We start from the raw sequence: 12,002 nt of genomic DNA on the forward strand, positions 1-12,002 counted from the left end.
TTCTAAGACACTGATGAAAGAAATTAAAGATGATACAAATAGATGGAGAGATATACCATGTTCTTGGATTGGAAGAATCAACATTGTGAAAATGACTCTGCTACACAAAGCAATCTACAGATTCAGTGCAATCCCTATCAAACTACCACTGGCATTTTTCACAGAAGTAGAACAAAAAATTTCACAATTTGTATGGAAACACAAAAGACCCTGAATAGCCAAAGCAATCTTGAGAACAAAAAACGGAGCTGGAGGAATCAGGCTCCCTGACTTCAGACTATACTACAAAGCTACAGTAATCAAGACAGTATGGTACTAGCACAAAAACAGAAATATAGATCAATGGAACAGGATAGAAAGCCCAGAGATAAACCCACACACATATGGTCACCTTATCTTTGATAAAGGAGGCAGGAATGTATAGTGGAGAAAGGACAGCCTCTTCAATAAGTGGTGCTGGGAAAACTGGACAAGTACATGTAAAAGTATGAGACTAGATAACTCCCTAACACCATGCACAAAAATAAGCTCAAAATAGATTAAAGACCTAAATATAAGGCCAGAAACTATCAAACTCTTAGAGGAAAACATAGGCAGAACACTCTATAACATAAATCACAGCAAGATCCTTTTTGACCCACCTCCTAGAGAAATGGAAATAAAAACAAAAATAAACAAATGAGACCTAATGAAACTTCAAAGCTTTTGCACAGCAAAGGAAACCATGAACAAGGCCAAAAGACAACCCTCAGAATGGGAGAAAATATTTGCAAATGAAGCAACTGACAAAGGATTAATCTCCAAAATTTATAAGCGGCTCATGCAGCTCAATAACAAAAAAACAAACAACCCAACCCAAAAATGGGCAGAAGACCTAAATAGACATTTCTCCAAAGAAGATATACAGACTGCCAACAAACACATGAAAGAATGCTCAACATCACTAATCATTAGAGAAATGCAAATCAAGACTACAATGAGATATCATCTCACACCAGTCAGAATGGCCATCATCAAAAAATCTAGAAACAATAAATGCTGGAGAGGGTGTGGAGAAAAGGGAACCCTCTTACACTGTTGGTGGGAATGTAAATTGATACAGCCACTGTTGAGAACAGTATGGAGTTTCCTTGAAAAACTACAAATAGAACTACCATATGACCCAGCAATCCCACTACTGGGCATATACCCTGAGAAAACTATAATTCAAAAAGTGTCATGTACCAAAATATTCATTGCAGCTCTACTTAACAATAGCCCGGAGATGGTAACAACCTAAGTGTCCGTCATCGGATGAATGGATAAAGAAGATGTGGCACATATGTACAATGGAATATTACTCAGCCATAAAAAGAAATGAAATTGAGCTATTTGTAATGAGGTGGATAGACCTAGAGTCTGTCATACAGAGTGAAGTAAGTCAGAAAGAGAGAGACAAATACTGTATGCTAACACATATATATTGAATTTAAGAAATAAAAAACTGTCATGGAGAACCTAGGGGTAAGACAGAAAAAAAGACACAGACCTACTAGAGAATGGACTTCAGGATATGGCGAGGGGGAAGGGTAAGCTGTGACAAAGCGAGAGAGAGGCATGGACGTATATACACTACCAAATGTAAGGTAGATAGCTAGTGGGAAGCAGCTGCATAACACAGGGAGATCAGCTCGGTGCTTTGTGACCGCCTGGAGGGGTGGGATAGGGAGGGTGGGAGGGAAGGAGACACAAGAGGGAAGAGGTATGGGAACATATGTATATGTATAACTGATTCACTTTGTTATAAAGTAGAAACTGATGCACCATTGTAAAGCAATTATACTCCAATAAAGATGTTAAAAAAACAAGATTTAGCAGTTGGAGATTGGAGATGCAAAGGTAATCTTAAGCAAACAATATAAACTTACTCTGTAGGGCTGACTCCAGGGTTGTTCAAGGAAAGGGTAGCCTTTTCGGTCAGCATATGTTACTTTTATTTTCTCTGTAAGCTCAGCAATCTTATTATGCAGACAATAAACCATCTAATTTTCCTCTTGATTCCCCTTTTGCTGTCACATTTTTTTCCTCACCAAGAAAGTAGCTTTAAACATATTTTACCCTTTGCTGCTCTTATTCCATATTGCATTCTCTTTTCCTGCTAGAATGGCCCCTATCCTGGTTTCCTTTCCACCTGCCTCTAGAAAGCTTAGGATTCTGCTTTCCTAAACAAGGATGGTATCTACATTTGTGAACTAGAGTGGGACTCCCCATGAAGTCTTGAAAGGTGAGTCCTAGTTAGCCAGGAGACAAAGGCATACCTGGAAGGAGGGCATTCCAGGCAGAGGGGAAATCATGGGCAAAGCATAAAGTGGGAAAATCAAGTTATGTTGGGGAATGGTGGTGGTACAAGGTGGCTGAGGTGTATGTGAAGAGGCAGGAGATGAAGCTGGAAAGAAGGGACCACCCCCCGCACTGGCTTTCAGGGTACAATCACTCTCCTTAGTACGGCATTCAAGAGTGTTCATCCCTGAGAATTTCCAGAATGAAATGCTTCCCTCCTACACAGATGAAGACACACCCAAAGCCCCTCATGAGCTTTGAATGAAATAGATCTAGGTTTGTATACATGCTTTGCAACATACAAGCTGCTTGATCTTAGGAAAGTTGTTTAAAATCTCCCAATTTCCTCAATATGTTTACCTCAAAGAGATATTGTGAGGACTTAATTACATGAAAAGAATTTATAATATACTTAATACAGCACTTGGCGTCTAAAAAGTCCTCAGTAAATTGTAACTAGTAGTAGTGATAGGGTTGTGTCCTAAAATGCTGAATTACTTTCAGTTCTCTGAATGTACTACATTCATCCTCATCTGCATATTTTTGCAGATGCTGTGATCTCCACCTGGAGTTTTCCTAAAGCCTTCTCTGACTTTCCTCTCTCTACCTCTGATTGCTTTTGAGAGCTCTCTTTCAAGCACAGAGGTTTCTTAATCCAATGGTCCCCTTGGGAGATCCGTAGATGGAAATCAGAGGAGTCTGTGAATTTAGATGGGAAAAAGGTTGCATCTTTATTTTCACTAACATCTCACTGAGAGTCAGCATTTTAAAATTTTTGTATGTAGATAATAAAGTTCAATAGTATTAGTAATATCTAATATTTAAGCCATTAAAAATCACAAATATTTCATATCATGTCACAGTTGTTGCAGATTTCGCAAAATAGCATTTACTCTCACCACTACTTTGAAATTGTTGTAAACCGTTGTTATTTAATGTGGTAAATTGGAAGGGCATATATTTCTATATCATATTTTAAAATACTTTGAAAACTATAATTCAGTATAATTAATTTCCTTTTAAATCCTACATATTTTAATTCATGCACTTAATATTGTTTTGAGAAAAGTTTCATAGATTGTGAAAGGGTTCTATGCCTCCCCCCCAAAAAATTAAGAACCCCTGTTCTTATACTTACTCTAGTGTATTTTCCACTAATTTAGATAAATATGATATTTTCAGTTAAAAATTAGCCTACAGTTGCAAATTTGCATTCTGAGCAAAACTTCTTCGTCTCATTTAATGCCATAATCTTCCTCAATCAAAAGGGAATATAACAGACAATTACTTACTTTTAGTTGTAGACAATGTCCAATCAGCTCATTGAACATGTGCTTTCTTTAAATTAAGGTTTTTCTCTTCAGGACTTCCCTGGTGGTGCAGTGGTTAAGAATCCGCCTGCCAATGCAGGGGACATCGGCTCGAGCCCTTGTCCGGCAAGATACCACATGCTGCGGAGCAAATAAGCTTGTGCGCCACAACTACTGAAGCCCGTGTGCCCTAGAGCCTGTGCTCCACAACAAGAGAAGCCACCACAATGAGAAGCCCGCACACTGCAACGAAGAGTAGCCCCCACTCGGTGCAACTAGAGAAAGCCCGAGTGCAGCAACGAAGACCCAACGCAGCCAGAAATAAATAAAAATTAAAAAAAAAAAGTTTTCTTCTTTGGTCTGAGGATCTTTGTCTCCCTAAACTGTTTTTTTTTTATCCCTTTGAAATAAATGCTGGAGGACTTCCAACTTCAGCCTAGGATGGAGTTGGCCGTCAGGAATATCATCACTCTCACAGTCACAGGAAAAATCCAGATAATCTACAAAAAGATAACTTTTGTTTAACTACCAGAAACTGGGGTCACAGGCCAACCATCTAACTTAAAAATCTGACAAAAGCAAAGTACTTCCAAGAAGAGAAGGGACACAAACACTGACTCACTTTTGCGGGGGGAGATGGGTAAGAAGAATTTAGTTTATTTAAAAAAAAATAATTTGCTAAAAGCTGAGTATGGGCTAGTGTAAGGATAGAGAGCTTCTAGGAGTGAAGACATGAAGAGACTTTGCACCTACCTGCCACCTCGTCTTCTTGGGCCTCCACCAAGCACTCACGAGGAAGACTTGGAACAGGGCAGGAGGCTGGATGAAGTCTCCCTCAGTGGCACAGGCCTGGAAGAGAAGGTAACTGCTTGATGGGAAAGGCACCAAGTCTCCCCTGCATCCTTCTTCCCTAAGAGCAAAAGCTTGTGCCACTGCGGGAGGAACAGTGAACACTTCCCAGAGCACACGTGAAGACTGACTCTGCCTGGGGAAGTGGAGAAGGAAGAAAACTGTAGACTCCTGTGGGAGCGGGGGAAACTCCTGGACTCAGGCCATTAGAGATTTCCTAATGCTGTGGGGAGGGGGACAGGACCACTGAGAAAGCCACCCCCCAACTCCTGCCCAATCCAGGGGCATAGGGCTTGCCTAAGATGGAGGCTGAGCCAGAGCAGCAGAGAGTGCCATTTCTTCTCCCCACCAGGCTGGGCAGTGCCAAGTGAGAGACAACTGCAGTCGACCACAGGAGAAGGGGCAAGGCGTGGAGAGAGACTCGGAGACATAGACAGGGAAGGGTGAAGCTAAGGGTGAAACAGGAACACGATAGAAACAATACCCACCCTAAGCACAAAGTAACTCCAGAGAAATTTGAAGCTCGTGTTGAACCAAGGTCAACATAGTGACAAAAGGCCCAAACCCAGCTCAGCTACTGACTAGATTGAGTGAACCACCCCCATCCCCAACCCTGGCCTCCAACACATTCTGATGGCCTAGAAGAAGAGGTGTATCATTTCTATGCACAAATACTGTTTGTTTCAGTCTATACTCTTCTAAACTTTGTTTATGACAATGAATAAAATATGAGATGAACACAGGAAGAGCGAGGAAAAATAATCCATGGTAAAGAGGAAAGCAATCAATAGTATCAGACTAATATACAATAATATAACCCAGATACTGGAATTCAGACAGGGGAAGTTACAGAGATGAAGTATGTCTTTGATGGCTATGTGTTAATTTAACTGGGCTAAAGGATGCCCAGATAGCTGGTAGAACAATATTTCTGGGTGTATCAGTGAGGGTCTTTCCAGAAGAGAATACTGACTCAAGGTAGATGGAGTGAAGAAGATTGCCCCCATCCCTAACCAATGTGAGTGGGCATCATCTAATCCAATGACAATTGGAAGAGAACAAGAAAATGGAGGGAGAGTGAATTTGGTCTCTGCTTAAGCCAGGACACCTATATTTTCCTACCCCTAGATATCAGTGCTTCTGGTTCCCTGGCCTTTGGACTTGGACCAGGACTTACATATATATGTCTCCCAAAACACAATAATAAGATAATAAACAACCCAATTAAAAATGGGCAAATGTTAAACATTTCACCAAAGAAGATATACAGATGACAAATGAACATATAAAAAGATGCTCAACATCTTCAGACATTAGGAAATGAAAGTTAAAATTTTAATGAGATAATACTATACATCTATTAGAATGCCTAAAACAAAACAAAACAAAACAAAAAAACCCCTGACAGTACCAAGTACTAAGAAGAATGTGGAGCAACTGAAACTTTCATACATTGCTGATGGAGTATGCAAAAATGGCGAAGACACTGTGAAAAAGTTTGGAAATTTTTTATAATGTTAAAATAGACTTATCATATTACCCAGCATGATCACCACCCAAGAGAAATGAAAACTGATGTTCACACAAAAACCTGTATGTGAATGTATATAGAAGGTTTATTCACAACTGCCAAAAAACTGGAAATAACTCAAATGTCCTTCAATTGTGTAAACATGCTGGGATACATCCATCTAATGGAATACTACTCAGCAGTAGAAAGGAAAAAACTTCTGAGTGATACACAGTGTATGAATCTAAAATGTATTGGGTGGGCTAAATTGTTCATTCTGTTTTTTCTGTAAGATGGCTCTAATAGCACTTAGTTGTCTTTAACTTCATTTGAAACAATTTTGTTAGATTGTATATGACAACCGTTATATCAGCATCTATTAAAAAAAGACATCAAAATTGGTGAATTTTGGGGTAGCCATTTTAATATTGAAGATGGAAGAAAAAAAGGAACATTTTCGGTGTATTATGTTTTATTATTTCAAGAAAGGTAAAAATGCAACCAAAATGCAAAAAAAGATTTGTGCAGTGTGTGGAGAAGGTGCTGTGACTGATCGAACGTGTCAAAAGTGGTTTGCGAAGTTTCCTCCTGGAGATTTCTTGCTGGACGATGCTCCATGGTTGGGTAGACCAGTGAAGTTGATAGTGATCAAATTGAAACAATAATTGAGAACAATCAACGTTATACCACGCGGGAGAGAGCTGACATACTCAAAATATCCAGATCAAGTGTTGAAAATCATTTGCACCATCTTGGTTGTATTCATCACTTTGATGTTTGGATTCCATGTAAGTTAAGCGAAAAAAACCTTCCTGACCATACTTCCGCATGCGATTCTCTACTGAAACGTGATGAAAGGGTTCCATTTTCTTGCTGCGACCCCTCCCGTTGCGGAGCACAGGCTCCGGACGCGCAGGCCCAGCCATGGCCGTGGCTCACGGGCCCCGCCGCTCCGCGGCATGTGGGATCCTCCTGGACCAGGGCAGAAATCCGCGTCCCCTGCATCGGCAGGCGAACTCTCAACCACTGCGCCACCAGGGAAGCCCCAGGGTTCCATTTTTAAAACAAATTGTGATGGGTGATGAAAGTGGATACTGTACAACAGTGTGGAACGGAAGAGATCATGGGGCAAGTGAAATGAACCACCACCAACCACACCAAAGGCTGGTCTTCATCCAAAGGTGATGTTGTATATATGGTGGGATTGGAAGGGAGTCCTCTATTATGAGCTCCTTCCAGAAAACCAAATGATTAATTCCAACAAGTACTGCTCCCAATTAGACCAACTGAAAGCAGCACTCGCCGAAAAGCATCAGGAATTAGTCAACAGAAAATGCATAATCTTCCATCAGGATAACGCAAGACTGCATGTTGCCTTGATGACCAGGCAAAAACTATTACAGCTTGGCTGGGAAGATTTGATCCATCTGCCGTATTCACCAGACATTGCAGCACCTTCAGATTTCCATTTATTTCAATCTTTACAAAATTCTCTTAATGGAAAAAATTTCAGTTCCCCAGAAGACTGTAAAAGGCACCACCTGGAACAGTTCTTTGCTCAAAAAGATAAAAAGTTTTGGGAAGATGGAATTATGAAGTTGCCTAAAAATGGCAGAAGGTAGTGGAACAAAAGGGTGAATACGTTGTTCAATAAAGTTCTTGGTGAAAATGAAAAACGTGTCTTTTATTTCTACTTAAAAAACCGAAGGGACTTTTGGTCCCACCCAATATTATGCTAAGAAAAAGAACCTAGACTAAAAAGGCTTATAGGACATTCTGGAAAAGACAAAACCTTAGGAACAGAAAACAGATTAAGAGTTGCTGGAGTTGGGGGTTGGGACAAGGATTGACCACAAAGGGATATGAGATGGTGTTCTGGGTGATGGAATTGTTCCGTATCTTGATTGTGGTAATGGTCTTATTACTGTCAAAACTCACCAAACTGCATATTAAATACGGTGAATTTTATTGTATATGAATTGTACTCAATAAATTGAATTTTAAAAATCTGGACAGAGTGTCATTTTCCACATTTGCTCCTGTCAGACTGTTCTGCACACCATGAAGAAAGGGGCTCCTTGAAGGTACAGAGTCCTTAAAGGGACATGCATATAATTTTGTATACACTTAAATACATGACATCATATATTATCTTATTTTATCTTATTTATTATATTTAATTTTCCAATGAAAACATAGTTTCATTATAGATATATAACATAGCTTTGCCATACCATTCCCACTTTCTTTATGATAATGCTATTATCTTGGTAAAACATAGAATATCTGTTTAAGATTAGTTCAAAAATGTTTTCTCATCCATTATATGATAACTAATTTGAAATGCTGATTTTTTTCCTCCAACAATCTCTCCAATTAGAATGTTGTAAGCTCATCACATCTTGATGATCTGTTAACAAAAAATGTATGACCTGAACTTGTTCAAAGTTTAAAAATTTTATGAGCATAGTATATGATTTTGGTCCCTTTGGTAGTCGTACTTTATGGGGAGTTATATTAGTACTTAATATATCAATTCTAAAAATAAAAGGGTTGTAAAGTCTGAAGATCTCGAAGTATGCAAAGAGGCATGTACCTTTTAAAATATTTCAACAACTTCTCTGAAGCCCACATAGTTAACATTGAGAATTAGTAAGACAGGACACGGACAGCCAGAACGCATTGCTATGAGTCAGTGTAGGTGGGAAATTGTTTGGCGTGTTAGAAAGAATTTATAATTTGGAGTCAGAAAGGCTGAGTGTGTAGGTGGCAAAGTCAAGATCAGGATCTAGGGACTCAGAGGAGGGCTGACCATCAAAGTCAGAAGCTCCTCCTTGGAACTATCCCCTCCTACACCGCTCTAACTAAAGCTACCATGTTTGCACGTGGACAATGCACTAGGACCTTTACTTGCACTGAAACATTAATCTTCATGACAAACCTGTGTGCAATTCTTCTTCTTCTCATTTTATAGAAAAAGAGACTGAGCTAGTGGCAAAGTCAGGAATTGAACTTACACCTTTCTGATTCCAGTGTCCCTACTCTGTTCCACACTCTCCTGCATCTTAGGAGGAACTGCCCAGCATTCAGTCTTTTTGGCCCTACTGCACATTTTCCAGATTTCTGACGACTCTTTCCACATCTTTGAACAATTATACCACTCTTCCACTGACCCTATCTCCTTTCTTTATGATTTGTGGCATGTTCTAGACATCGGAGAGGACCGGCACCCCCCCCGCCCCCCGCACCAAGGCCCTGCCTGACAGTTTCCTACTCTTTGCTTTTTACTAAGGTCCACACATTTTCTCTCCTGTAGCAGGTTCATTCCTTTTTATAAGATCATCTTTCTGATACGCATCACCATTTTCAGTTTTATAACATTTCTTGCTGGCCTGGAGCCAATGTCAGGGTCTTCTTTACAGTGAAAGCCCCATAACACCATAATTATCCTTAATCAGGGGATGGGGAAAATTTTCCCCTAAAAATAACTCAATTAGATTATTGTTATCAAGGTTTAAAAGGTGTATCCCCAGATCAGTTCTGATTTGTTTTAAAATGTTTTCTATGGACTCTCAAACAAAAGATAGGTGTGTGTGTGTTTTTTTTTCAGAAAAGGTAACAGTATAACTGAAACCCAATGGACTGGTAATTAAGAGATCGGTTCTCTAGGAAGTCCATTGTTGTAACAGCTATATGGCCTTCAGTAAATCAGATAATTGCTTTGAACTTTGGCTTCTTCATCTGAAAAATCAGGCATAGTTTTTTTTTTTTTTTTTTTTTTTGTGGTACGCGGGCCTCTCACTGCTGCGGCCCCTCCCGTTGCGGAGCACAGGCTCCGGACGCGCAGGCTCAGCGGCCATGGCTCACGGGCCCAGCCGCTGCGCGGCACGTGGGATCCTCCTGGACCGGGGCACGAACCCGTGTCCCCTGCATCGGCAGGCGGACCCTCAACCACTGCGCCACCAGGGAAGCCCCAGGCATAGTTTTGACAAATAGTTTCTAAATAGGTCTTAAAGACCGAAGTCTCACTCTAGATTGTGCAAATATGCATGTGATAAAGTTTTACTAGCTAGAATGCCAGCTCATCTTGGAATGCTCTCTTAATGTATTGGTGTTTTCTTTGTATTTACAGCCTTTGTTTGAACTGATTTCTTGTTCAGTCATGATGGACAAAATGACCAAAGGATAATCAAACCCCAGCCCTCTTTTATAATATACACACCTCTATATAAAACACACATAAAACCCGTGACTACACACATCTGCACACATATCACACACACCCTGACAGTTTTTTTTTTTTTCTGGTAATGTAAGTGTCTGACTTTAGTTTTGATTGCCGAGGTATCCTCTTCCAAATTGGCATCTTGGATAAACACATTGCCAGCACAAGGCTAGATAAAGAACCAGGCCATTTCCCCCAACTGAGGCACCTTTGTTTTAAAGATCTTTGGTTGAGTCTGATAACTGACTGTTAGGGCCATTTGTGCTTTTTTGTCTTCCCATGCTTTAAGTTCCCGCTTTTAAGATTGAAATTTACCAACAGAGGGTGAGTCTGCAAAACACTAGGCCCCCACCCTTGACCTCAGTAAAAACAGAACCCCAGCACCACTCTCTCTGTTTATGACCTCGTGGCCCAGGTGTGCTATGTAATTTCCAGGTCCTGTAAGTAATAAACCTTAATTTTTTCAAAGTTTCCTGATGGTTATTGCTGAAGGGTGTCTTGCATTCACAATAAGAGCCACAGGGCTGGTCTATAACACTGGTAATTGATGGGCTGAGGCGGGCACAGAACACACCCATACGTACATGCCTCAGACACACAAACACAGCATTGAACACGGCAACTAAAAATTGTCACTCACCATCTGCGTCTACAAGGGTGAAGTCATTAGCCACTGCAGTTGCTGACCTTTAACACACCCTAAAAGGAGTTCAGGGAAGAGATCAAGAATGAGGCACTCTGTGCTCTGGGAAAAGCTGGCAGAACAGGCTTTCAGATAGATATTTTTCAGGAGAAGAATTTATGAGCCCAAGTTTTTGCATCTTCTCATAACTAGAAGAGCACTAGAGTCATTAATGGAGACATCTGCTTCTCGTGACTAGAAGCAACATTCTACTGAGGTGTGTCCTTGACCGCACGTACCCCTTCACCAAGATCATATATATACTGACACTCCCTCCAGTACGTCTTCAGAGCAGTTCCTCAGAGCTATCTGAGAGTCTGTCTCCCAGGTTACAGTCCTCATTTTGCCCCAAATAAAATTTAACTCACAGCTCTCATGTTGTGCATTTTTTTTCAATTGACAAACGTTAAAGAACACCTAAGCTCCCCACCTCTAAATTATGTACCTATTTCCTTAGTTCTTTTGAGCTGCTATAACAAATTACCATAGATTGGGCAGCTTTTAAACAACATAAATTTATTTTTGCAGTTCTGGAGGCTGGAAGTCTGCTATCAGAGTGCCATCATGGTTGGGTTCTGGTGAGAGCCCTCTGCTGGGCTGCAGACTGCTGGCTTCTTGCTAAGTCCTCATGTGGCAGAAAGAAGGCAAGGGAGTTCTCTGGGGTCCCTTTCATGAGGGCACTCATCCCATCATGAGGATTCTACTTTCATGACCTAATCACCTCTCAAAGGCCCCATCTCCTAATACCTTCACATTGGGGGTTAGAATTTCAATGTGTGAATTTGGGGGAAGGGGACACACACATTCAGCCCAAAACACTATTCATCCTTTCATTCATTCATTCAACAAGATTTTATTGAGCATCTACTATATGCTGGCTGCTGTTCTACTTGTGTAATGAGAGCCATATGGGCCAGTGAGTTATCTAAGTATCCACAGGTATTTTCATGAAGATCTAGATTCTGATTGACAGAGAGTAATGCAGTTGGTTTTGCTCTTCTAGAATTAGAAGGAATCTTTCTGGATTTTTCTAATTCATTCTTTTCACTTTATAAGTCAGGAGACTGAGAAACAGAGTTGCAGAGTGAAGGTAAAAAGAGAAAGTGT

At 40.4% G+C, this 12,002-nt stretch overlaps 1 protein-coding gene across 1 annotated transcript in view; it reads left to right on the top strand.

Annotated features, from left to right (window-relative positions):
* Positions 1 to 4,361: 4,361 nt before the first annotated feature.
* Positions 4,362 to 12,002, top strand: part of LOC132526550 (NXPE family member 2-like) — a 58,145-nt gene continuing 50,504 nt past the window's right edge. Inside the window, 1 exon segment of the mRNA XM_060160890.1 lies at positions 4,362 to 4,490. Coding sequence (XP_060016873.1) covers positions 4,362 to 4,490 — 129 coding nt within the window.

Source organism: Lagenorhynchus albirostris, chromosome 9 (genome assembly GCF_949774975.1).
Source record: "Lagenorhynchus albirostris chromosome 9, mLagAlb1.1, whole genome shotgun sequence".
NCBI classification, from domain to species: domain Eukaryota; kingdom Metazoa; phylum Chordata; class Mammalia; order Artiodactyla; family Delphinidae; genus Lagenorhynchus; species Lagenorhynchus albirostris.